The 23,737-nt window shown below is 55.4% G+C and overlaps 11 protein-coding genes across 19 annotated transcripts; 6 read left to right on the top strand and 5 right to left on the bottom strand.

Moving 5' to 3' along the window:
• Positions 1 to 49: 49 nt before the first annotated feature.
• H310_05174 (hypothetical protein) lies at positions 50 to 1,877 on the top strand (the record flags this gene model as incomplete). The annotated part of the gene is made up of 5 exons (XM_008869816.1): positions 50 to 198; positions 384 to 936; positions 1,001 to 1,152; positions 1,206 to 1,272; positions 1,398 to 1,877. 5 exons carry the CDS (start codon positions 50 to 52, stop codon positions 1,875 to 1,877), a joined length of 1,401 nt encoding a protein of 466 aa, XP_008868038.1.
• A 1,281-nt stretch (positions 1,878 to 3,158) lies between these two features.
• On the bottom strand, positions 3,159 to 4,325 carry H310_05175 (hypothetical protein). The gene has a single exon (XM_008869817.1). It carries the CDS (start codon positions 4,310 to 4,312, stop codon positions 3,311 to 3,313), a length of 1,002 nt encoding a protein of 333 aa, XP_008868039.1. The 5' UTR covers positions 4,313 to 4,325; the 3' UTR covers positions 3,159 to 3,310.
• A 1,285-nt stretch (positions 4,326 to 5,610) lies between these two features.
• H310_05176 (hypothetical protein) lies at positions 5,611 to 6,669 on the top strand. Its single transcript, XM_008869818.1, has one exon. It carries the CDS (start codon positions 5,696 to 5,698, stop codon positions 6,566 to 6,568), a length of 873 nt encoding a protein of 290 aa, XP_008868040.1. The 5' UTR covers positions 5,611 to 5,695; the 3' UTR covers positions 6,569 to 6,669.
• Positions 6,670 to 7,202: 533 nt separating this feature from the next.
• On the top strand, positions 7,203 to 8,028 carry H310_05177 (hypothetical protein). Its single transcript, XM_008869819.1, has 5 exons — positions 7,203 to 7,302; positions 7,368 to 7,499; positions 7,558 to 7,641; positions 7,696 to 7,802; positions 7,867 to 8,028. The coding sequence occupies exons 1-5, from the start codon at positions 7,249 to 7,251 to the stop codon at positions 8,006 to 8,008; spliced, it is 519 nt and encodes a 172-aa protein (XP_008868041.1). The 5' UTR covers positions 7,203 to 7,248; the 3' UTR covers positions 8,009 to 8,028.
• A 68-nt stretch (positions 8,029 to 8,096) lies between these two features.
• Positions 8,097 to 9,758, bottom strand: H310_05178 (hypothetical protein). The gene is made up of 4 exons (XM_008869820.1): positions 9,038 to 9,758; positions 8,935 to 8,982; positions 8,672 to 8,832; positions 8,097 to 8,592 (listed from the first exon to the last, which is right to left on the bottom strand). The coding sequence occupies exons 1-4, from the start codon at positions 9,680 to 9,682 to the stop codon at positions 8,247 to 8,249; spliced, it is 1,200 nt and encodes a 399-aa protein (XP_008868042.1). The 5' UTR covers positions 9,683 to 9,758; the 3' UTR covers positions 8,097 to 8,246.
• Positions 9,759 to 10,233: 475 nt separating this feature from the next.
• On the top strand, positions 10,234 to 14,227 carry H310_05179 (hypothetical protein). The gene is made up of 8 exons (XM_008869821.1): positions 10,234 to 10,556; positions 10,600 to 11,136; positions 11,343 to 11,519; positions 11,617 to 11,755; positions 11,808 to 12,144; positions 12,214 to 12,737; positions 12,789 to 12,843; positions 12,908 to 14,227. Exons 1-8 carry the CDS (start codon positions 10,268 to 10,270, stop codon positions 12,944 to 12,946), a joined length of 2,097 nt encoding a protein of 698 aa, XP_008868043.1. The 5' UTR covers positions 10,234 to 10,267; the 3' UTR covers positions 12,947 to 14,227.
• H310_05180 (hypothetical protein) lies at positions 13,292 to 14,185 on the bottom strand (the record flags this gene model as incomplete). The annotated part of the gene is made up of 1 exon (XM_008869822.1): positions 13,292 to 14,185. One exon carries the CDS (start codon positions 14,183 to 14,185, stop codon positions 13,292 to 13,294), a length of 894 nt encoding a protein of 297 aa, XP_008868044.1.
• Positions 14,228 to 14,385: 158 nt separating the features above from the next.
• H310_05181 (hypothetical protein) lies at positions 14,386 to 15,545 on the bottom strand (the record flags this gene model as incomplete). Its single annotated transcript, XM_008869823.1, has 8 exons — positions 14,386 to 14,578; positions 14,623 to 14,685; positions 14,733 to 14,830; positions 14,883 to 14,928; positions 14,970 to 15,101; positions 15,156 to 15,270; positions 15,328 to 15,430; positions 15,489 to 15,545. The coding sequence occupies 8 exons, from the start codon at positions 15,543 to 15,545 to the stop codon at positions 14,386 to 14,388; spliced, it is 807 nt and encodes a 268-aa protein (XP_008868045.1).
• Positions 15,546 to 16,558: 1,013 nt separating this feature from the next.
• H310_05182 (hypothetical protein) lies at positions 16,559 to 18,011 on the top strand. Its single transcript, XM_008869824.1, has one exon. The coding sequence runs from the start codon at positions 17,017 to 17,019 to the stop codon at positions 17,878 to 17,880; it is 864 nt and encodes a 287-aa protein (XP_008868046.1). The 5' UTR covers positions 16,559 to 17,016; the 3' UTR covers positions 17,881 to 18,011.
• A 349-nt stretch (positions 18,012 to 18,360) lies between these two features.
• On the bottom strand, positions 18,361 to 20,512 carry H310_05183. Of its 2 annotated transcripts, XM_008869826.1 has the most exons (3): positions 20,345 to 20,512; positions 19,448 to 20,260; positions 18,961 to 19,376 (listed from the first exon to the last, which is right to left on the bottom strand). In XM_008869826.1, exon 2 carries the CDS (start codon positions 20,056 to 20,058, stop codon positions 19,675 to 19,677), a length of 384 nt encoding a protein of 127 aa, XP_008868048.1. In that variant the 5' UTR covers positions 20,059 to 20,260; positions 20,345 to 20,512; the 3' UTR covers positions 18,961 to 19,376; positions 19,448 to 19,674. The 2 variants fall into 2 exon arrangements, with proteins under 2 accessions (XP_008868047.1, XP_008868048.1); XM_008869825.1 differs by having other exon boundaries at positions 18,361 to 20,260.
• Positions 20,513 to 20,637: 125 nt separating this feature from the next.
• On the top strand, positions 20,638 to 23,579 carry H310_05184 (hypothetical protein). 8 transcript variants are annotated; one of them, XM_008869828.1, is made up of 10 exons: positions 20,638 to 20,907; positions 20,981 to 21,072; positions 21,117 to 21,307; positions 21,360 to 21,528; positions 21,629 to 21,793; positions 21,929 to 22,188; positions 22,404 to 22,622; positions 22,697 to 22,943; positions 22,997 to 23,193; positions 23,244 to 23,579. In XM_008869828.1, exons 1-10 carry the CDS (start codon positions 20,744 to 20,746, stop codon positions 23,430 to 23,432), a joined length of 1,893 nt encoding a protein of 630 aa, XP_008868050.1. In that variant the 5' UTR covers positions 20,638 to 20,743; the 3' UTR covers positions 23,433 to 23,579. The 8 variants fall into 8 exon arrangements, with proteins under 8 accessions (XP_008868050.1, XP_008868052.1, XP_008868054.1 ...); XM_008869830.1 differs by having other exon boundaries at positions 20,638 to 21,072; XM_008869832.1 differs by having other exon boundaries at positions 22,697 to 23,193.
• Positions 23,580 to 23,737: the final 158 nt, after the last annotated feature.

Consider the following 23,737-nt stretch of genomic DNA (forward strand, 5'->3'; position numbering starts at 1 on the left):
ACATCATACGAAGCATGCAACGAGGTGCCTCATCGCGACGGTCGTGGTCATGCACACGACGGTGATGCTATACTTGGTCACGTTGACGACGGTGTTGCAAACCGCGACAGCGGCGGATTTAGTGACGATTCGAGTGTACGAGCCGCACGTGGCGTCCGTGCTTTACGCGCTCGCAGGGTCGCTCCACTTCCGCGAATCGTGACCACCGTAAGTGTGCGTCCAAAGGCAGCGAGCCGAGTGGGCCCTACCGCCCGAGCTGTGTCAATGCCACGCCGAGAGCGGATCCGACAGGCATTCGACACAAGAGGTTCGATCACTTGATCCTAGTGTTCAATTCCGTCGAGACGGCGAGCCAATGCTATCAAGCGTACTCGATGTTCCAGAACCTGGTGGACCCGTCCAAAGTCATATCGTACACCGTCATTTGTGATCTTGTACTGCTTTGTGTCGCCGCTCATCCTCCTCATCCGCAACACCCAAGCCAAGACGTCGCTCGTGAATCTCGCGGACGCGATCGTTTGCTTAACGCTGTCGTGTGGCCACCCGTTTGCAGCGGTCACGATCCAGCTCGTCGAGTATATCCTGCTCAACCCCAACCTCGGCAATGATAACTTGTGGTCCACCCAAACGATTCTTCTCACGCCGCAGCTTGTGCCATCGACAAAGATTCACCTCGCAACCATGCTCGCGCTGCATGTCGGCACGTACCTCGCCCTTCGACGTGTGAGCGAGAGCGTCCACCACATTTCCGCGGCGCTCTCGTCGATGTCAGTGAAAAGCATGTCTAGCCTCTTCCGCAGCCGATCTGTCCGCATTTTCCAAGCGCTTCGGTTGCGGGCGACAAACGCCGACGGAAAATCGTCCCATGGCAAGCACGTCAACCTGGCGCACGAAAAGCGAATCCATTTACAAGTCAACTTGATCTTGAACTTTGTCGTGGGGGGTCGCAGGGGTTGTTGTGATGGCACGGGCTATCGTCAGTCGCACACCGTGTCCGCAGTACTGCCGTGCCAACGCTCGGCCGCTCTTCGATCTGTCCTGCCACTGCGCCAATGTCGATGCCAACTGTGTGGCCTTTGGCATCACTGACCCCCTCCCGCTGCTCGCCACCGCCACGATCGGGAGCAAGATGCTATCGTTGCAGGTGAGCCGGTGCGACTTGGTGGGTTTCCTGCTGCGGTGTTGGCGCTGTTCCGCAACCTCAGCAAGGTCATGATTGTGTTTACAAACATGACATCGTGGGACGATTCGCTGCCACCAAACGTGAACCATGTAATGATTCAACAGAGTCGGCTCCAATCTGTGCCCCAAGCACAATTCGAATCAATCTCGCCCAGCCTCGTCGTGATCTTTATCGAAAGTGCGACCTCCGCACTATTCCCCACAGCACAATACAGGCGTGGATCCATGTCAAGCAGCTCCATTTGGTCAACGTGAGCTTGCGCGAGGTCCCCCCCGCGCTGCTGGACTTGCCCAATCTCCAAGAGCTGGACTTGCACAACCAGCCTCCCATGGACGGAAGACGGCCCAACGACACCACGCGCTCTGACCCTCTTGAGACTCAGCGGCAATCCAGTGACCCAAGTGCCGTGGGTGTTGGCGGAGAATGGTGTGGTCGTCGATCTCAGCGGAGCCTCGATCCCCTCCTTTCAACCCCTGGACGAAGCTTTGCACGAGGCGATGGTAAAATCACGCCAAGTCGTCTTGGATGGAACGCCCCACTGCTTGAATCCCTCATCCTCGCCAACTTGCCGAGTCCTGTGTGCCTCACCATGGTCAGCGACCATTACTGCGACTTGGAGTGCTTTACACCGACCTGTGCGTTCGATTCGGGAGATTGCGCTGAGTTTGGCATCACGTACGAGCCATCGAATTGAAGCCAAATCCATAGAGCTATTCCACGCCACGCCCGCTCGTTCCTGTCCATGGTGCATTGCCATGCCATCGACCCCTCGAACGACTCGCTCGTGGCGATCGACGGACGATCGATTTCCCTTCGACCCCAATCGCCTCCCCAGATGCCTCGTGACCTGCCACAACAGCTTCTAACAAGTCAGTGGTAAGAATTGAACCACGTCGGCGGCAGCGTCCGATGTAATCCTCAACCATCGATGATATAACCGGGACTTGGTCCCTCGTAATCGGCGGCATGGTGCACGTCGGGAAGCGAGCCGACCACGGCCCTGGACGCTGCACGGGGCATTCTTGTGCTTACAGTCAGGTCCAGGTTGCCCCCCCCCGTCGTTTCAAATGCAATAGGAAAGTTCGCCCTCGACGTCACGCGATAACTTTATGGTCCGATTCGTTAAAGACTTCGCGCCGGAACAACAGGAATCACAGTGGCCGAGCAATCGACGGTGCTTCCTACTGTGGCGACGTTGGTATTGTAAATCAAGCGGTGTAGTCAGCACTCTCTGGGTCATCGCGATCGTTAGTGCAGACCATGGCGCCGACAGGTGGCCATGTGGGAGGTCGCCAAGTCTACTCCACTGCTTTTGCGACAACCCTCGAGGGACGCATTGAAAAAATCTGCATCGAAGCAGCGTCGAGTTGGATTACACGACGATCGCTGCTGCGCCGCGAAAGGGCGTCTAACCTTGTCGGCGCTGCTGAGTAACGTAGCTAGCACTGATGACAAGGAGTGCACCGGCAACCATGCACATTGCAATCTTCTCGTACGAATGGCTGGTCTCCTTAGCTGCAGAGTCAAAGTGCGCCGCCATGCTGATGACGACTGATCGCGCTGTCGACGCAGGTTGCAGCCGGAGTGCATGAGCCAGCCTCATACGAAGTTACGCCTGCGTCATGAACACTCTGCTCCCCCCAAAGGGTGCTGCGCTCCCGTCGTTGCACATTGCGAAGGGCTGCCACGTTTTCCAGGCTGACGTGGTGCCAGACCTCGATTCCGAAGGATGAGAAAATAGGGCGGGTGCCTCCGGGACGTCTCAAGTGGCGGAAGCCATGGCCGTGACGACATCTGGATAGCTTGGTCGTCGTTCGGCCAGTCTCGCCATTGCGCGCAAGTGCGGCTTCATGGCTCCAAACTATTCGAACGTCACTGGCTAACCTTTCCAGCTTGCCGTCAAGTTTGGTAGGTGCCAGCAGCATGCACATGCCCAGTGACCATGTCGTTCCCATTTCAGTGACGCGAGTGCTTTGCAGGGTCGCCGACCATGTCCTGCTCTCCCTTGAACGACGCTCCGTCCTGTGTTCCGAATCTAGTGGGCAATGACAGGAGGAGAAGCGTTGCTGGAATGGCGAGAGCAACTCGACACGATGACGAATCAATTAAACGATTACCGGGCTGTCCTCACTTAACGACGTGCGAAGACGCGGGGCCGCGAATGGGCTCATACCCTTGCTTACGTTGCTGAGCAACGTACATGGCAACCACAGCGAGGAAGGCGCCGACCGCCATGTACAACGGCACTGCAGCGACGGAGTGGTTGGATGTGTCAGTGACGGGGGCGTAGCCAAAATGCGCCGCCAAGCTGAGCGCCACCGGGGGAAAGTTTCCGTGTTTGGCCTCGCTGTTGACGCGGATGCCAAACTCAATCCAGTCAACTAAGACATCGAACGACAACGCTTCCAAGATGTGGATGTCCGTGCCATTGGACTTGTCAAACTGGCAGTGAGGCAACGTGACTAGCACGTCCTCGGCCTTGGCGTACACGGCGCGGCACGCCGTCGAGTTGCGGACGCGTTCGATTTGGTCAATCGTAGGCAGCTGATCCTTCTTCTGGAACCGCTTGCCGTCGTTGAGGTCGTTGACGTGGAGCTCGGCATCTTGCAAGCACGCGTACACGTTTTCGTCAAAGATCAAGGGGGCAAAAGCCGCGAAGAGCGAATTCTTGTTGCACTTGTCCGAGACCTTGGGGTAGGATGCAACCTTGAGCACGGCCGCGGCCATATCCCACGAAATGCCGTGGAATAGTTGAAGTTCCAAGCACGGAGCCGACAGGGATTGCGCGTTGTGATACAGCGCGGCGCAGTTGGCCGACGCCAGCAACTTATCCACGTCCGTGGAGTTCATAACGACTTGCTCAAAGTTGAATTGGTCCACGGTGAGGCCGACGTCCGCCACACATGCAGGATATGCAGGTGTCGCCACGACTGCTGCGTGAAAGGCCTCCAAGTCGGCTTTGGTGCATCGGGCGACTCCCGTCGACGAGTTGACCTGAGCGGCAGAGGCAAGGGCGACGAATGGGGCAATGAAGCGCATGGCGACGACCGAGCTAAAGTGAAAATGAATTGCGTCGAGGCCGACAAGGCGCCGCCCCCCTGTGGCATTGTAGCCACCACGCAGGGGCATCGGAATGTTTGTTGCATGGAAGAATGTTTGCAAATCCCATCGATTTTGACGTGATACACGACGGGAATGTTTGTCGAACCATCCGAACTTCAACAAAGCATGGGGCCATGATGATATATCGCGCCGAGCACGGCATGGAGCCGACGTCGCGCGCCGTCGTCGTCTGGGTGTGCTTGGTCCGTCCAGGCGTGTGCAAAAGTCAGGACCGCAGTGGACGAGTGAGGCCAAAACAAGCGCTCGTCCATTGCGTGGTACTTGTGTGCGGTCGAGTGCGACATTTTGAATTGTATTGCCGGGGGGAGGAGATCGGCTGTAGCGAGTGGCGTCGCAGCGGGGCTCGAATTGCCAAGCAAGATCGTGTCATATGTCTTCGCGGTTGAATCTTGGCTCAAAGGCAGCCGTGCGCACGACATGAACGTGTGAATTGGATCATGAGAGCCGTCCAAAAGTTTGCGACTTGGAGGCAGTCGTAACGTAACTAAACGGCAGGGGCATGACCCGTTTCCGTGGAATTGAGTGGTCCTGTGGACTGGCGAAGGTTGAGACGTTGCGCTTTCTCCGCTTGGTCCATCAACGGTCCCGCTTACCGTGGCTCCGCACCCGCACCCGCAAGCGCTCGACGTCCCATCTCGTTCCGTCCTTGGTTGCACGCAGCCGCCGTCAGCTCTTCCAGTATCTGGCGAAACCATTCTGTTCCCACGTTTAAACATCTACGTTTTAGTCCTTTAGCGCCACCAACCCCACTTCGACCTGAACTTCTGTCCGGGGTAAATTGACTGGTATTAGTCGCTACGTATAATATTCTTATTCAATTTATACTTCGAAGTAGGTATGTAGTGATGGATTTACTTTTCACTTTACTAGTAGCACAAATATTGAGCGTAAACCTCTATAAACCAATGCTATATAATGAATCAGATATCAAAGCATAGAAATTTGAGTAGATGAAGTGCAAAATGATCTTCGTGCCAACATGAATGCACCCCTCAGAATTGGCCAAACTGGACTCTGAATACTGCGCCATTGGATAGTCTATGAAATCCTCTCGATTTGAACGGACATACTAGTATCGTTCAATCCATTCGTCCTTGGTCATGATATTCAATGTGTGATGAAAAATGACTGTAAAGTGTCCAAACCCGACAAAATATACCGGACAAAGATAGATGCAGGATCCGAGAAAATATCCTGTTGGGTTGGAAGTTGTTGCACCTATCAGAGTTTTCATAGGTTTTAGTCGGGTAAACTTGTTTTACCGGCTCTGGGTTTTTGTATATAATATGTACACCAAGATTAAACGTGATCGAGACGGGTTAGGGCGGCCGTCGCGCGCCTTCCTTCGTTGCCCAACCCAAGCACCCTTCCCACTACAGCCTTTGACGAATGAAGTCGGTGTCGATCTGCGCGATTCTTGCGGCCGTGGCTGCTGCCACAACCACCACGGTGGCGCCGTCGACGACGGACCGCTGCACGGAAGCCCAGTACAAGGTCGTGGACGACGCGTCCAAGGCGAGTTGGTACCATGGTCTGTGTGCATTCAGCATCGGTGTGTCGAGTGAAACTTTGGACAAGCACCAAGTGCTGTCGGAAGAAGTCGAAGCCAAGTTTGCCAAGTCCACGTCGTGCAAGTGGTTATACGGTGACATTCAAAAGGCCGCCGCGACCCAATCGTGCTACGAGCTCGACTTGATTGCGCACCACATCACGTGGCCCATGGTTGTCGCGTTGATGGATGTCGAGTCGTACCCCAAGGTGACCGGTGCCAAATGCTCCAAGGTCGAGCTCACGGCTGCCTTTGCTGGCCTCGCGACCAAGCCGACGTTTTTCAGCTGCATTGGAACCTCGTCCAAGGACTTGTTCACTGTGCCCGATCACGCCCGCGTCGACGCACTCCGCGCGAACCCGACCTGCGCCGAACTCTTTTCGGAACTCCAAGCGACCGTTGAAACGCTGCCGCACTGCGCCATTGACGAAAAGGGCACGGACATCCACGTATTGACCAAGCTCAACTGGAACGTGACCCTGGACTGGCTAGCTATCCTTGGCAACGCCACGACTGCGCCCAGCGTGCCTGGAGCGGTCAAGTTCGCCGTCGCCTACGTGCATCCTTCTTCTCACAACATGACGGGCTTGATTGCTGGCGGCGTCGTCGGATTCGCCCTTGTTGTACTGGCTGCGATGGTCGCGATGAAGAAACGTCAGGACACCGCCGCTGCCATGCGCCGTGAAGAACGCACCACGTTGTTGCGTGTTTAAACCATCTCCAGTGTATAGCTGTAGAATTCAAGGTAGTTCTACCGCCGCGACGTTAAAGTTATGCATGGTTGATGCATCGATCTTGACAGCGCTATCAAGCGTGATCGAAGACGGACTGACAACCGAGGCGGAGGCGAACCTGGCGACGTCCGCAGGTGTGCTGCACCGGTGCCTGAACTTGATTACGCATACTAGGATTCACGACCGACCCGTTGCACCTCCGCGACGACATCCAAGGGTGGGCTGAACCATAGCCATGCGTGGCAAGGGTTTGCATGCAAAGCCGCGCCACAAGCGCTGGGAAAGCTTACATCGCGCTTGCCTTCATACGTATACCGTGGTTCCACCTACTTGAGGTGATGTAAGCATGTCTGCGGATGGCCTGCGACTGTGGGTGGCGGACTTGCGGGCACAGCGGCGCAGTCGTGACGTGGTCGTTGCATAGCCATGGTGGATTTGGCGGGGATATCTCAATTTTATTATAGAGCACTGTATCGCACGATGGAATGGGCGTTACATATATTTTGCCATGACCTTGTATCATACACTAAACTCAGGTTTCACAGTATTATGTACTTTAGTAAAGGGTTTTGTATGAAGCTCACACCAATAGGTTGTAGCTCGGTACTTGACGAGCTCATTGAGACAACGACGATCCGGCCGCATCCTCAGCAACCCTAATGGTCCTCGATGCCATCACAGGATGGTGCCGCCCCCTCGCGAGTCCTCCAGCCGTACGGCGATGAAGGCCCTGTCAACGTGCTGACTTGCGCATCTCACGCATCTCCTCGAGCTGTAGAGCAAATTTGACCGTCGTGGTCGTGAAGTCTCCCGCGCATCCAAGCTGTTGCAGCGCGCCGAGACAGGGCAATCGATGGACGTCGACGTCGTTGACCACGCTGTGACTACCTGTGGACGCGATACATTTACTGTACGCGGCATATCCTCGATGGTAGGCTCCGTGATGTTCATGGCAGGCACGTGTGTAGGTCTATATCATCGTTGTCACCAAAAACGGCGTGACATCGACGGTTCTGCGGCGATACCGGCAGTTCTTTGCGCTCCACGAGCAGGCACAAGCATTCTCTTCGTTCGCATTCACCGTTCTTACACTCGAGCATACGTAGCTACGACATGTCGTTGCGTCTGCGTCGTCTCGAGCTTTCCCAGACCGCATCGTCCTAAACAACCGAAGCACAGCTCTCGTTCGACATCGGCAAAGCATGCTCAACTTGTACGTAGCGTGAATATGCATCTCCATGTCTTTTTCCACTGTCTCGTTCAACGATGCGTCCCAGGTACCTGAAGACATTGGTTGCGGACGCCGCAGCGAGGGCATCACATCCCCTCCGAACATTTCTTGGTCTCGAAGTTCTCGACAACGAAGCCAGTCAATACGTTGGGTTTGAGTGGACCCACCGTAGCGGCCGATTCTCTTAACACGATCCCATCTTGAAAGCACGTAGAAGCGATGGCACCACGCGGAGACAAACTTTAGATCGCGGGGATGTCACCAGTCTCCGCCAAGGGCGAAAGTTTGCCAGACGTGTGGGCTTCACATAGTTCGTCAACTTGTCGCCGTCCTACGGCGCTTCTAGGCTGCAGAAAGATCGACAGGATGTGGCGCAAGAGACGTCGTGGGCGATGGGGGACGAGGATGTATGTAGCCCTGGGTGGATTACGTTGTCGAGTGCATCTGCGACCTGTGCGACGACGGTCGGCGTGTCGTCTTTGTGCTGAGGTGCCGCATGGACCCGACGGACTGCTGGTGCTTGCCTCGATAGAATCGGGCGATGGAGTCGGACGTGAGCGAGTCCATGATGACGTCAAAGCTCGATCGCCGACGTCGATTGTCGACGCCGAGGATGCTCCACTCCTGGTTAAGCCGATCGAGGCGCTTGACGGACGGCAGAGTCGACAATCGGTCGCACGTCGCTTCGATCCACGCCTTGAGCTGGTCGATATTGCCCTGGAGGTGCCGCCGGTCGCTCTCAGTAACTTGGCCCACCGACGACACGAGTTCCCTACACCAACGGTCGTCATGTTTGTGCAGCTGTCTTGCGCGCCAGAGAAGGTTGAAACCATGCACGGCCATGATCTCACTCGATTGTAGTGTCGATGATGTTGTCGAGCAGGTGTGTCAGCACGTATCGTTTTGCATTGTCGTCGTCAACAGTCAAGACAAAGTTGCCCATCGGGCGCAGCAACTCGTGGAGCAACTTGGTCATAAACGGCGTGCCCTCGTGCTTGTTTGAAGCACTTCCCTACGCCACCGCTTGGCGTGTCAACACCCCGCCGACGCAAATAGAGTCGGCGACACATCCACGAGCAGAGAAATTGCTGGAGCGACTCGTGAAACCACGTACCGTAGCAACCGTGTCCGCAGCCACTGCTTGAAAGATGTTGCGCACAACCTATGTCAACGAGCGGAGTCAGGCACGTCGAGCTCCTTTGATCCAAAGCACAGACCGTGCACACAACGTTGGCCCACTCCTCCGCGATGAGAGCCAGCCGCAGCTTCAGGTTAGCGTTGATGTCTTCCAAAGGAGTCGCATCCTGCCATGCTTCTTTTGCAGCTCCATTCGCCAATGCCTGAGCCAAGATTGCGTCGATGCGGGTGGTGACGCGCCACAACAAGACGTGGATGTTGCAGAGTCCCACGACTAGCTCTGGTGACGGTACTTCCTTTGGCCACACGTGGTGCTCTTGGGCAATCAGCAAGTGCAGCATGAATCGCAACGTTGGTGGCAACGTCAGTGACGCGATCTCAAGGGTCGCGGACGAGGCGTCCAATATTTCGGTCACTGTGAGAGTAAGAACTTGACGGTACGTGGGATCGAGGATGCTGCTAGTGCTGCCTAGCTTGGATAGTTTTTCTACGAGGTACGCATGACGCTGGAGACATTGCACGTAAGTGGACGTCGGCAGTGGCGGGAACAGCTCCATGAGTTGGCGCGGTGGTGGCGTGGGGGATGGCGACGGGTTAGTGTGGGGGAACTTGGACATTGCAGGACTCTCAAAGGGTGTTTTGATCGCCTCTACCGGCTCCGACGTGGCTCTGTTCTTCTCGTTCGACCCGCGCCGATTCAGTCCAGTGGTTCGCGTCGATGGCATCGACGCCGCGGCAGTCACCGTCGCCAGAGTTGCGAAACGCTTGCGGTTTCTCTCTTTCAGCAAGTGTGACTTTCTTAGCAAAAAATTGTTCAATAATGTCAAAAACTAGCGCCAATCTTTAGATGTGTTTTTTTTTGTGGACAATGACAAAAATGTTTCGATTGATAAATCGCCTTGATGCATGGAAACTTGCCCAATTACCACGAACAGACTGACTTCTCCACCACCAGGATATGTAGTTTGTACGCAAGTTCTTCTTTCTACCAAGAATGGGAGGGTCTGCTCCATCGTACGACGCAACCACAGTAGTTGTTTGCATGAGTCGTGAGGAGAAATGCGTGATATTCACCTCGCAATCACACCGTTTGCAAAAAATTCTCGTAAAATCCGCCAAGCTGAACCTTTCACTGGCCACCGCAAGCGTCCAATTAAATCGTGTCATAGGAAAATTTAATCAATATTTGACCAATCAAGATAGGATTATTACAACTGTTTTGTCCAATCGGGGTGAATTATCTATAACTCACGACCGCACTGTGGGCTTCTGCATTGGCCGATTGACAGCATCCTTGCCGACGCTGCGCAATGCAGGCAACGTCGGCATACCTGTCGGTGATCATGGGGGCCATTGCGGCGCTCTTGATGTTGGGGTATGGAGTTTGGCGCTACCTCTCTCGAAGAGGGCAAGGCGATGTGTACCGCAACCTGGACTTTGGAACGAACGCGATGATGGGATCGGGTGGTGACGTCATGTTGCGCGAAGATCTCGAGGACAGTTTCCTGGAAGAGGGAAAGATAGAGTGGCAGTGCGTCGTGTGTGCGCACATGAATCACCCTGACAAGTCAATCTGCTCGTTGTGCGGCGCAACAGAAGGTACTTCGTTCTGCATGGAAATATTGACGTGACGACGACGTAGTGATGCCGATGCACCCGTCGAACGCGACGTCGACCATGCTTACTGGCAGCGTGCTCAATAAATCGTTCATGCTGCATTCATTCGTGGATGGTTTTGTGGACGAAGACGGTCATCCGTGTCCATCGTCAACGTCGTCGAGTCGGCAACATCCACATTCGACTTCGCAGCAGTTGTCGCTGCCAGAAGCCCGTCAACGCGCGCTCATTTATCGCCGAAATAACATGCAACTTACGCAGCGGCAGCGACAAGCCAAGCGGCGTCGGCTGTGGCAGCGCGCGCAACTGCCGACTGGCGAGTACGTGTGGGTGCGCACAGCGACGTTTGTCAACTCCCACGGCAACCGCGACGACACGTTCTTGGTCGCTATGGCCGCCCACGACAACAAGCCGATGTCGTCTTCGTCTTCAACGGGTGTGCTGCACTCAAAGGAATCCCTGGACGAGATGTTACATCGAAAAAACGCCAAGTCGTTTGGGTACATTGTCAAGCAGAACAAAGAGACAGGGGATTTGTCGTGGAGCCGCGCGTCGCTGGCTGGTACGATCCATTCGAGACGATTGTTGTGGTGTACACCCCACCGTCGTGTTTCAGCGCTGCCAAGTGCACTCGCTGATCGGGGCAATTCCGAGAGGGTTTGTGTTTGGTCACGCGAGGGTCGTGCTGTATGCGATCCATGTTTGTTGTTTGTTGAGTGCGTGGGGCTGTATGGACATGCACCGAACCTGATGGAGTGGAAATCGCAGGTCGACATCATTTGGAAGATATCGACGAGAACTTGGTGAACGAAGGCAACGGCGGCATCCTGGACGACGTAGACGTGGAAGGCATCATGGCGCTTCCGTTCACGGCCAAGAAGACGTGGTTTGTGAAGCGCATCAAGCAACTCGTCGTGCCTCGTGTCGATGCGGTGTATGCCATTCGTAAGTTGCGCTCGGTTGTGTCGGCATTCGACCGTCGCGCGGGTGCTGGCACCGTGTTTCGGTGCTGCTCACGCAGTTGGCTCAATCTGTCGTGCAGGCGTGCGACGGCAATTCATCTTTGAAGACTCTGTGAAGTTGCTGCAGCATTCTATTGTGACGGGGCGAACGCGCGAGTCGTTGCACATTTCGTTCGAAGGAGAAGAAGGGTTGGATGCTGGTGGGATCCTGCGCGAATGGTAGCACGTCAACATGAGACGGGATGGTCGCGCTCATGGCGGTTTGCGACAGGTACTTGTTGGTGTGCCACGAAGTGTTTGGAGCGACGCTTGGGCTGTTCTCGACCACTCATGCCGAGAACCAAAGCTACTGGATCAACCCGGCGTCCGAGCTCACGATGGGACCTCGACACTTGAAGTACTTTCGGTTTGCAGGCCACTTGTTGGGCCGTGGTATCCAAGAAGGCCTCGTGCTCGATGCGCACTTGAGTCTTCCGCTGCTCAAGCACATCCTCGGTGTCCCGATTTCGTTTTCAGACTTGGAATACCTCGACCAAGACTTGTACAAGAGCTGCGTGTATGTGCGGGACCACGCCGGCATGGACGCGCTCAGTTTGACCTTTAGCATGGTACGACGAGGTTGGGTCGTGGAGATATCCACGTCTGGTGGCGGCGCTCCCTTGACTTTTTGATCGTAGATGGGAAGCCACGGCGAAGAAGTCGACTTGAAACCAAACGGACGCAACATTGACGTCACGGACGCCAACAAACTCGAGTACCTGAGCCTTGTGCTCGAGTACAAGATGCTCGGATCGATTGCGCCGCAACTCAAGGAGCTGCTCCTTGGACTGTACGAAGTCATTCCCCGTGCGATGCTGTCGGTGTTTGACTACCAAGAGCTCGAGTTTTTCATGTGTGGCGTGCCCAACATCTCGGTCGAGGACTGGCGCAAGAACACAATCGTGCGGTTCTTTCGAAGTTCGACGTCGAACAAGCAACAACAATCCGTCGTCGAGTGGTTCTGGGCCGTGGTGGCGGGGTTCAACGAAGTCGAACGAGGTCGGCTCCTCCAGTTTGCCACCGGGTCGAGTCGGCTCCCCGTCGAAGGATTCAAAGGGCTCACGAGCTCAAGCGGCCAAATCTACCCGTTTTCGATTCAACTCGTCGAGCGCGGCCAGCCTCCCGCTGGAATGTGCCCCAAAGCGCACACGTGCTTCAACAGGTAGGATGCGCATGGCCCTGTGAGTCGTTGACGTTCGCCTGGTTACATCAGGATCGACCTTCCGTTGTACAACGATCTGGACGAGCTCGAGAACTATCTGAGTTTGGTACGTCTCCGTTGGCCCGAACCGGAGGCATCCCTGACATGCGCATGTGATGTCGTTCCCACAGGTCATTCAAATGGAGATCACGGGGTTTGGATTGGAATAATCCATCCGCCGAGCCCCATGCTCGCGGCGACGTGCCGCCCAAACATCGCATCGTACAAAACGCGACCGACCTTCGCGTAGGGGGGGTGCCTGCACAAGCGAAAGCTCGTGCGAGCGCTGTTGTTGGTGGACTCCACGCCATGCAAGTGAACCAAGGTGCGGTGGCTACAACGCTGAATAGTTTCTCTTGCTTCTTGTGCCGGTGGTCGAGAAATCACTCAAGTGTTGAGCGAACCGGGCCCAACACGTTGAACCAGTCGAGGAGAGCTGCACCATCAAACCCGGGAATTATCACTGGTGTTATGTATAATGTTGTCCAAGTTGCGTACGGCCAAGGGCGAGACGTTTATCTCTGTGCATTTCGTCGGTGCAGCAAGGCAGTGCGCTCGTGTCGGTGGCCCGTTGACGAGGTTGCAGTCTGGCCACGCCTCAAGTGGAGAACGAGTGCTGCGAGAGCCGCTAGCCCGATGACCCAACTCCCATCAACTTGCGCTTGGAGGGCTTCGTGTTGCTTGGATGTCGCTGCCCATAGCGCACGGGCTGTTTCAAAAAGGTTTGGAGTGTATTGAATGTCAGTGGCCAGCACCAACCAAGGCACGACTTGGTCTATTTCGACGTGGTCTACTGCGTGGGTGTTGATTCCTCGGAGGTTGCAGGGCGGAAGCGCCATTATCAGCGCCTTGGCTTCGTTAAATAGCGCACGGCATGATGGTGTCTGTCCTGCGAGTGTCCACTGCGCCGACTCAGGCGTTGTGTGCGTCATGAAGGTCGAGGCAAGGCCAGTCGCGGCGAGACACGGAAGGAGGTTGGAGCTCGTGGAGAGGGTCATGCCTTTGGATTGCAATGCGTCGAGGTCGCAGTCGACAGAAGCACGGGGATAAGCGACTAGTTCAACCACACTTGTCACCATGGTCCAGGTGACACGGGGCAGGTAAGTACGGAGTTCGACGCACGTCGAGGCAGCTGTCGCGACACTAGTCACGATCGTCTCGTACTCCGATCTGCAAGCAGTGCTGTTTGAAAATGCATCGGCTTGCGCTTGCGTAATGCTGCCAGCGAGTAGTCTGTCCAAGGAGTCGCCAATGTCAGTTTCGCAGAGCTTTTGCATGTCGTTGCCATGGAGAGAGTGCTTCAACGAGTCCAGGTCGTCGAGGGAGCAATGCGTCGGGGTGTCCGCTGCCACAAGCGCTGTACTGAGCAAGATCCATGCGGCAGCAGCAGTAGTCTGGACGAGCTGCATGCGATTCCGTGGATTTATGTGCCAGGAGCGATTGGCCCGTGGAGTTTCAAGCGCTATCCGTAACGGCTGCCATGTTGAAGGTACAGCCGTATAAGAAATTGGAGATATTTTCACGAATATTATCTCGAAATAATCACAAATAAATGAAAGAAACGTTTTGTTGAAAACCATTGCAATGGTGAATGTGGCGGTGACAGAGTCTACAAGAACACGACGATGGCAGATATGTTGTCGCAGCTGCCTTCCTCCAGGGCGGCGCCGACGAGGACCTCGGCAGCTTGTGCTCGGTCGGGTTCGGACAAGGCCAAGACCAGGTCTACGGCCGCTTGATCTTCGAGTTCGTCCCACACGCCGTCACATGCAAGGATAAAGAAGGCGCATGATCCGTCTAAGCTGCTCAGCGTGTCAATGCCTCGTCACAATTGCGGAGTGCTCACATGGACTTGGATGTGTATGGTTGTGCGATGACCCACTTCTTGAGCGAACTGTCACCAAATGATCTGGAACGAGTTGAGGACGAAGCAGCAACGACAACGGAATCGCATACCTTGAGACCGCCAGAACGCCAGACACCCTGTTGTGGATGACAAACCCGCCTGAATCGCACACGCGAACGGCTTCAGAATGCAACTCTGCCTTGTGATCCTAGCGCAGCGGTGGGAGTCGGGACATCGGTTCCTCGGAGAAGACGATGTACCTGTGTCACGCGCTCAGCAGTGCCATTGCGACACAGCACTATCCGGCTACGCATTATGAGGAGCTGGCTAGATTCAACGAAATATACCTGTCCCCAACGTTAGCAGCATACAGGATGCGGTGGTTGCCTTCGTCGCGAAGTAGTGCAATCGCAGCAGTCGACCCAGCATTTTCGGCTTCAGGCAATTCACAGCAGTCCATGTCCGCCACAACAAACGCGCTATGAAATCGTTGAATTCCCAGCATGTTTGCACGATATATTTGCGAGTGCTACCATTTAATGCAGGTTTCAACGTCGACGGAGCCGTCCTTGTCATTGTCGAGATGAGTAAGTTCGTTCTCTACTGCTATGTGCAAGTTTTCCTGCAGATACGCCGAAATCTCTCGCCCTACGGAATGATTCACACCATCACGTGCACCGATCAGCAAGATGGACGATGAATTACCTCCGTGTCCGTCGAAGAGTCCAAAGAATCCATGGCGTGGGTTACCGCCGAATGCGTCCACAACACGAAGAGCGTCTTCCATGGATCTGCGCTTGCTAGGATTCTGCAGCATGTCAGCTAACACGCCTCGACAACATACACGTCGTGAGCTCACGACGAACCATCTCCTCGTGGATGCTCACGAGCGCGCAGCACTCCAACGCTTCGCTGATCGACATCGCCGTTCGTCCCGCGCAATGAAAATTCCTCAAAAATGAATTCTGTCGTCACTGGCAAAGAGTATTAAAATTGACAGTTTTTGTTGCAACGCAGTGGTCGACGGCGTCGTCTGGGGCGCGTCGCCATGGTATGGCAGCGTGAATGGCGCATGAGTCGTCTTGCTTGCTTCCATTGCTTGAGCAATGGCTCTAATGGATGAAACGACCTTCGTTCATTCTCCCCACAGGCTCGAGATGCTCCGCTCTTGAACGAGGACAATTCTCATGGCATGGAAATGGTCGATGCGCCATTCAACATCAATCCCGCCGGACATCATGGCACTGCGGAGATAAGTTTGAAGAGCATTGTGAGTAGTTGAAGGACGCAGTGCAACATATTGCCTCCATGTCACGATGGCTAACGCCCAGTCTTCATGGAGACTGGCAGTGCGACAGGAGCATAGCCAGTCTCGTAACCCCACCACTCGGGCTAAAGTCAAGAGAGCTTCTCAATGCATCCGAACGGAATCGTGTCGAGGTGCGTGCGCTGCACATTGTTTTGGCTTGTGTCTGGCCAACTCGCGGCAGTTCTTTCGAATGGCCTACCACTTTATCATAGGGATTGTTTGACCAACGAGCACGCAGCACTAACTACGATTCCACCTCTTCCGTAATACAACACACCGCCCACATGCGAGCTGAGTGGGTGGTGGTGTGCGCATCGATGGTCGTGGTACTTGCCATCGTCCTCATCGTGATCGAGACGGCGAGCTCGAGCAGTACCCTGACGCTTCGCGTCGCTTTAGGGGCACGACTACGTCAACCTTTGCATACACGATAGTTCAAATAGCGTGGTGGGTCAAAGGCAACTCGCTCATGAGCATCATGAAGTAGACGACAGACCGACGGAAACCGCCTCACTGCAAGTCCAGAAACATCACCATCGCCACGACGATGAGCCTCGCTAACGTAACGGCACGGGTGATTTCGGCACAAAAGTGCGCCGCCTTGGCGCAGGCATAGCACGTGGCTCATTTGCCAACGCAATACACTATATGCTGCATGTACGGGAAGCCTCGTATTGCTAGCTCGTGTGACTCATCACATCGTTGTGATCTTGAACCAACCGGCGCATGCATGTACGTCCGAAACGCACCAAGTCCTGGCTGCCATCATCGAAGCGGAAACAATCCAAGGAGCGGCGTTGACCGTCCACGGGTTCGAGTACGAATACGCAGGGCCAGATCAAGATTTGCGTGGGTTGTTTGGAAGGGCGCGTACAGACTTCATGGCCGCTCAACCCCGATGGTCCCAGCTTGCCACATGAACGCTCGAAACTGTGTACCAGCACAGGATTGAACGAGTCGACATGGCAAACGCCGTCGATGCCGACAAGAACAAACGCCTGTGGTTTCGTCATTCCAGTCATGTCGGACGCATGTACGTAAGCCGAACACTGCGGCCGGTGTTGGCCGGACCATGCTGAGAATCAATGCACTTCACATTGTACCAACAAATTGGCATGCTATGGCCATCATGGTCGCCGCGACGACTGAAAACGTGGATGGCCTCTCATCGCCACCGCCGACATAAACACGTCCGTTCTAGCTCCACTCGCGGGAGACGTGGCGCTGCTAGGTCATCAACCGGCTGCGATCGGATGTTGCGAAGTCTCTGGCACATGGGAGAGCTCTTGGCCCATTCGACTCGACCAGAGGGTCTTGTGCAATGCGTGGAGCCTCACGCATCTCATGAAAGAGAGGAAGGAACTCTCCAAAGTGCCAGCACAAAGGCTGGGCAACCGACAAGCCCTTTATCATATCGCTGTGTCACTTGGATACGAATGACTTTGTGTCGAGCGCAGTCCACCGCATCACTGAACTGCATGGACGACGTGAATCGAAAGCTTCGCAGGGGGTGGCGCATTGGTTGGACACGATGGCGACCATCCCATGCGAGTGGATTGGGTGCCACCGAGGGAAACATATCGCTGGGTCTGTCGGTTTGGTGGTGGAGGAGGCGGCTTCTGGAATATTCCAAGGCCGTCGACGGCGTTAGTACTTCAGAGAGCGCACACGGGGATGGGACGGCCAGGCGATCATGCGCAGCGCAGTCTGGTATCATACAGTCAGGAGCGGTGGCCATTGCACAGCGACAGTTGCCTCCTTCGTACATACTCGTACAGTTCTGGTGGTATGTTCGTTGGATTGCCACCATCCCATACGTGATCTTGGGGAGCGGGAACCAGTCGAAGACTGCGCATCATGTATGGTGCCCGGGTGGTTCGATTCCGAGACAGAGGATGCCATATTGCGGTCCTCTCGCAACAACGCCTGGCCTCTGGCGACATCATTGAGTGCCTTGACGTACTGTGCAGAAGTTTCGGGTCCATCGATGGACCACCGACGGACGACACGTCCATTTCCGACACTCCACACACGAGCGAGCGGCAACAATGGCCTCTGCAAGAATTGCGGAAGGGCGTCGAGGACGTCTTTTGCAAAACTACCTTGATGTATTCCATTTCATTGGCTGATTATCTACCAATAATTGAAGCTATGTCATCAACATTCCATTGCTCCATCTTGTGTAAGGCACCCGAAAGAGAGAGGGCGAAGTGTTCAGATTCGTTCCAGTGACTCAAAATCATCAACTTCAACGAGGCAAATTTCGTAAATACATGGCCTGTCCTCGTTAACTTGAGTCACTTGACCTGTTTCAAGCGGCACCCGTCTTAAACCCACGTGAAACGTTTCTCGCGATCGGATTGGCTAAAAAGAATTTTCGGATGGCGAAAATCTGATGCGCGTTCTGAACAACATAGGTTGATCTCAACGCATTACACGTCTTCTCGCAGCCAACGTGGATGGACGACCCGAAGCCTCTGTTGACGCCGGGCACACCGGCGCCGACACAAAGCCGCCGGCAACGTGTCTGGGTGGTCGTGATGGCTCTAGGCGTCGCAACGTGCATGGTCGTGTTGCTGCTTCCCCACAAGAAGGAGCTTCCGTTGAACAATGCCACGGGCCTTCTCATCGACGGTACCGCCAACTTCACGTTTTGGTACCGCAACAACTCGCATTGGCTGCCGGAAGCAGATCTTGGTAAGATATACCAGCTCATGGCGCCGCTCCTCGCGGTGGTTGTCTCGTCGCCCAAGAATAACTCGCTGTTCTTCCCTGCGTCCAACACAACTGTCCAGTTCCGAGCGCAGGTGTGGTCCCCGAAAGAGTGTTCGACCATCGCGCGCGCACTCAACAAGAGCTTCTTCACATACATATACCCACGTCAACTGTGCCTCCTGAACGATCCACCGGCGTCGATGGCGCTAAACATCGGGTCGGCTGACTCGACGTCCAAGGCGGACTGCCTCGCGTCGTGCAACCGCACATTGTCGTGCATGGGGATGACGTATCGGTCCCGAGAATGCACGCATTACAAAGCTATGACGTCGAACGCGACCATCATGGCGGGATGGATCGTCCCGACGATCAAGGCCAAGACGGTGGTCACCAACGCCACGACCGTGCCGCCAGCCGTTGAATTCTCCAACAAAACGATCCAGCGCGTGCATATCTACGGCATTGCGCACCAGGATGACCGGGAGCTCTTCATGGCGAACGCGATATACGCGACGTTCCAGGACCGCGTCGCCAAAGGCGTGTTTGTGTACACGACCGCCGGCGACGCAAACCTCCAGGACGGGTGGTGGGAAGCGCGCGAGGTCGGGACGCTGGCTGTCACAGACTTTGGGGTCAAGGATGCTGGCCACTACACGACGACGCGCAAGGATATCTTGATCTCGATCTGCAACCACACGGTGCGAAAGGTCTCGATCGGGAACGCCGTCCACTACTTTCTGCGCATCAGCGAAGCCAACATGACGACCATGATGACGTCGTCGGATCTCCACACGCACTTACCACTTGGAATGGTCAAGATCACGGACAAACGGTACACAAACTTGACGGATGTTCAGGCCGTCGTCCGCGCGATCCTTCGTTGGGAGACCGCCGGGATTCCGTCCGTGTCGGCGTTCGTGCCAGAGTACATCGAGAAAGGCAACGACCACGTCTTGCACACCGGGACCGGGCAGCTTGTTGTCAATGCGATCGCGGCCGAGCCTGGCCTCCACGGATGCGTGACAACGTCAACGTACTATGGGTATCAGCACTGGCTGGACGCGATGAACATGAAGGAACCGATTGTGACATTTCAACGGCGCGCTTGGCTCGCCCTGTCGTCGGCGCTGGATCCGGTCTACCCGAACCGGGACGTCTGGTCGAACCACGGGATGAACTTGGGTCGCACATACGTCGCCCGCGTGACGCAGGCGACGCCGGGAGTTGGGTGTAAAGTGTAAAGTTCTATTTAAGCAATATGTGTGGTTGGTTTGTGAGGCACTTGGTCTGTGAATCGTTTGAAGGATGACGACGGGAATAGGACTGCCTAGTGTCCCCTGTACGGCCGACGCGATGGCGCGACTGCAGCTAACGGTGACGGGACCGCTGTATTCGATGGAGGACAGGCACATTGCTCGAGCCGTATATGTCGGCCAGAGCGAGCCCAGTTAGACGTCGATATCAATGCATTCGATAGCTTTCTCCTCGCATGATGTCGTTTTTTTCATCTTGGATGCGACACTGGCACTCCCCCATCGCCAGCCGAGACATGTCGGCGCTTTGAAGACGAGACAACCGCTCGTGCTTCCTGAGATAAGTTTCGAGTCAAGTCTCCTATTGCGCACGGCGCAGGTCAACGGACATTAGCAGAAGAAATCACAGCTGCTGCGAATACACGTTGGAGCCATAAGGAAAGACCTTCGCGACGTTCACATGGCGATGTTTCGCACGGTCTCACAGCCTCGCTTGGAGACACCAGGGCGAAGCGCGCTCCAGAGACGTGGACGCGTCGGGTACGATGCATGCAGCGCGACGACATGGGCGTCGTTGCACAACAGGTCCATCGCCCACGCTATACACGCCAGCGTGTCCGATGGATGTATGAGACGCGTTTGGAACGTTTTGTATCCCATTGCAGTATTTGATTGGGCGATCACAAGATGAGGTGTGGATTTTCAAACGTGTTTAAAACGCCTGCCATTACACAACAAAAGGAACAGGTGTGAGTCGATCGACGGAGCGCCAGGGACAGTTCCGCATAGATCGACCGAGGCCGTCCAGTCGCGGCGCCAAGAAGAGAGGGCCATCCAACGCACCATGCTCGTGTACTTGATCTTGAGTGTGTTGATTGCGCTCCTTCTCGGGCTGATCCTGTACTTGTCGTGCTTTGTCCCTTACCGCCACAGCTTACTCACCTCCCGAGACCTGACCGTGTTCCAAGAGCCCGATGCCGACGTATTCCGCGAAAACTTGTCTGACAGGTATCTCGCACCACGTCGAGTTGATATCCTCAATCTATGTGGACTCGTTGACGTCGTTGCGGTCCGGTTCTAGCTTTATGGAGCAGCAGCTATGGAAGTGCAGCGTCTGCTCGTTCTCGAATGTCCCTGACAAAACCAATTGCGACCTTTGCCAGACCACGCGCGGTACATTTCTATCCATCCAGTCCACGTAACGACGTGTTCCTCAGAGGCGAAGAAGTCTAAAATTCCAAGCTTATGGCGGCCACTGTTTCAGGCGGCCGCCAAGACAGACCAAGCGTCGGCCAAACTTCGCGGACGAACCAAATCTGAAGAGCAGCAGCTGAACAAAGTACAGCTCGCCGCCGCCCGCCGCAATCTCTGGAGGCGTGAAGCCCTGCCCACGGGCGAAGTGCGATGGGTGCGTGCATTCGGGTGTTCACGTCACAACACCGGCGACAACGACGGATTAGGTTCGCTTACCAGGGCGTCCACACACCCAAGACAACCACACAGCTATATTGGGCGACGACTCGTCGTCACCATCGCCCGACATGTGCTCTTCCCGCGGCTCGAGCTGCATGTCCGTGGGCTATGTTCGCGTCCGCGACTCGACTGGCCGACTCGTGCTGAATGAATCAGGTAGTACGGGAGAGTGTCCGCCGAGGCGCTGTGGGTTGGCAGATTCAATCACGTCCCATCCACGACCATGCTAGCCCGCCTCAATAACACTTCTTCTTAGATCAAGTGGGGGGTGCCCATCGGCTCGCGCCGCGAAGATTTGGACTGGCGTCGGCGGCGCTCGTGGTTGAAGTGTCCAAGATGCCATTTCTCAACAAACTCAAGTGGTACTCGATGGAAATCCATCGGTTGTGGGTGCCGTGGGAGCTCGGGCACGTCGAATTTGGTACTGCTTCCTGTCGAACTGGGTTATGGCGATGTCGTGATTGCTCACGATGCGGCGAGAAATTGCTCGTTCGATGGCATGGACGGTTTTGTTGGGCCATGCATTGACAAGTGTGTGGGGGGTTGATGGCTGTAGTGGTGCGCCGAGACCATCTTGTTGAAGACTCGTTGCTCCACGTCATGCGTCTCAGCCCCGAGCAACTGCGGCAACGATGGCGTGTTTCGTTTATGGGCGAGCCCGCCCTGGACGCTGGGGGCGTGCTGCGGGAATGGATCTCGCTCCTCGTTGTCGAATTGTTCGACCCATCGTTTGGGCTGTTTGTCTCAACCGCAAGCTCCAACCACTGCGCGTGGGTGAATTCCATGTCCGGGGCCCATCAAGTGCGTCATTTAGAGGTACGATGGGATCCACGAACCCGACTCGATTTCTTGCGTGGCGGCGGGATGGATATGCTGCAGCCATGGCCTTGGTGCCGTGGCTTGCGACGGGTGTGTGCAGCTTGGGGGATCGCACGGCCACAGCGAAGCCATCCACGAGCTTGGCGTTGATTTCGTGGCGATGATCATCCGAGCTCTTATCGACCAACTAAGCCATGAACCATCGCGTGTAGTATTTTTCCTTGATCGGACGGGTCGTCGGGAAGGCGCTGTTTGAAGAGCAGCTCGTGCCTGTCCACTTCACTGTGCCATTGCTCAAGCATGTGTTGGGCGTCCCGATCTCGTTCTCGGACCTGCAATTCCTCGACGACGAGCTGTACCAGAGTTTGGTCTGGCTCAAGCAGTGCTCCAACCCGGACGATGTCGACGCGCTCATGTTGGATTTTTCAGTGGTACGAAATCGGTCGCTCGTGCTCTTGACGGCCTGCAGCCACCTTTTCGTCACTCGCCCGTGTTGTACGTGCAGACACGGACAACGCAACGCCAAGATGGGAAGCCCATCACGACAGAAACTGTGCCGCTTGCGCCGGGTGGCGAAAGCATCGCCGTCACGGTGGTCAACAAGGCCGCCTACCTCGACTTGCTCTTTCAGTACCACATCCTCGACAGCGTGTCGTATCAATTGCTCATGTTCCTGGCGGCAATCTATTCGGTCGTCCCGGAAGAACTGCTCAAAGTGTTCGACTACAAAGAGTTGGAACTGCTCCTGTGCGGTACGACATTTGGTCTTCTCGGCGGCTGACCCACTGACGTGCCGACTGCCAAGGCGTGCCAACCGTCGACGTGGACGACTGGAAACGCCATGCTCAAGTCGCGTACTTGGTCGAGAACACCCCGACTCGATTGGAGCTGCAAAACGTTTCGTGGTTTTGGGCTGTCTTGGACACGTTTACAAATGAACAGCGCGCAAAGTTACTGCAGTTTGTCACAGGCAGCAGTCGAGTGCCTGCCCAAGGCTTTAAGGTTCGTGGCACGTCGATGGCGGCCGCGATTCGTGACCATGTTGAGTGTAGGCACTCATCAGCACCGACGGCCGCGTCCAACCGTTCAAGCTGTCGTTTTGCCCGATGGAGCACTTGTACCCGCGTGCCCACACGTGCTTCAACCGCCTCGACTTGCCCCTCTACGAATCCAAGAGCGAGATGCACACATATTTAATCGCTGTCTTGTCGCAGGACGCGACGGGCTTCTCCATGGAGTAGGACGACGTGTAGTTCCCTGGAATACATCCCATCGCGGCCATTCCTTCACCTTCTTGGTCCTTCCCATCTACCTCCTGGCGAGGTCCGCGTGCTCTGCGGGCTTTGCGCGGCAGGCGTTCCATGCAGCAACGCCACAGTGCGAACCGCAGGTATCGACAGGACAAGGTAACGGTCGTTGTCGAGCATGCTTCCGTTTGATTGGTCGGCGGACGAAGCAACTAGCCAATCGAATCCATTTGTCCACAGGCATCCGGATAATTCCCGGAATGTGGTTGCCCGACGGATATGTGAGCAGTCTGTTCATG

The sequence above is a fragment of the Aphanomyces invadans genome, assembly GCF_000520115.1.
Source record: "Aphanomyces invadans strain NJM9701 unplaced genomic scaffold supercont1.8, whole genome shotgun sequence".
Classification (NCBI taxonomy): domain Eukaryota; phylum Oomycota; class Saprolegniomycetes; order Saprolegniales; family Verrucalvaceae; genus Aphanomyces; species Aphanomyces invadans.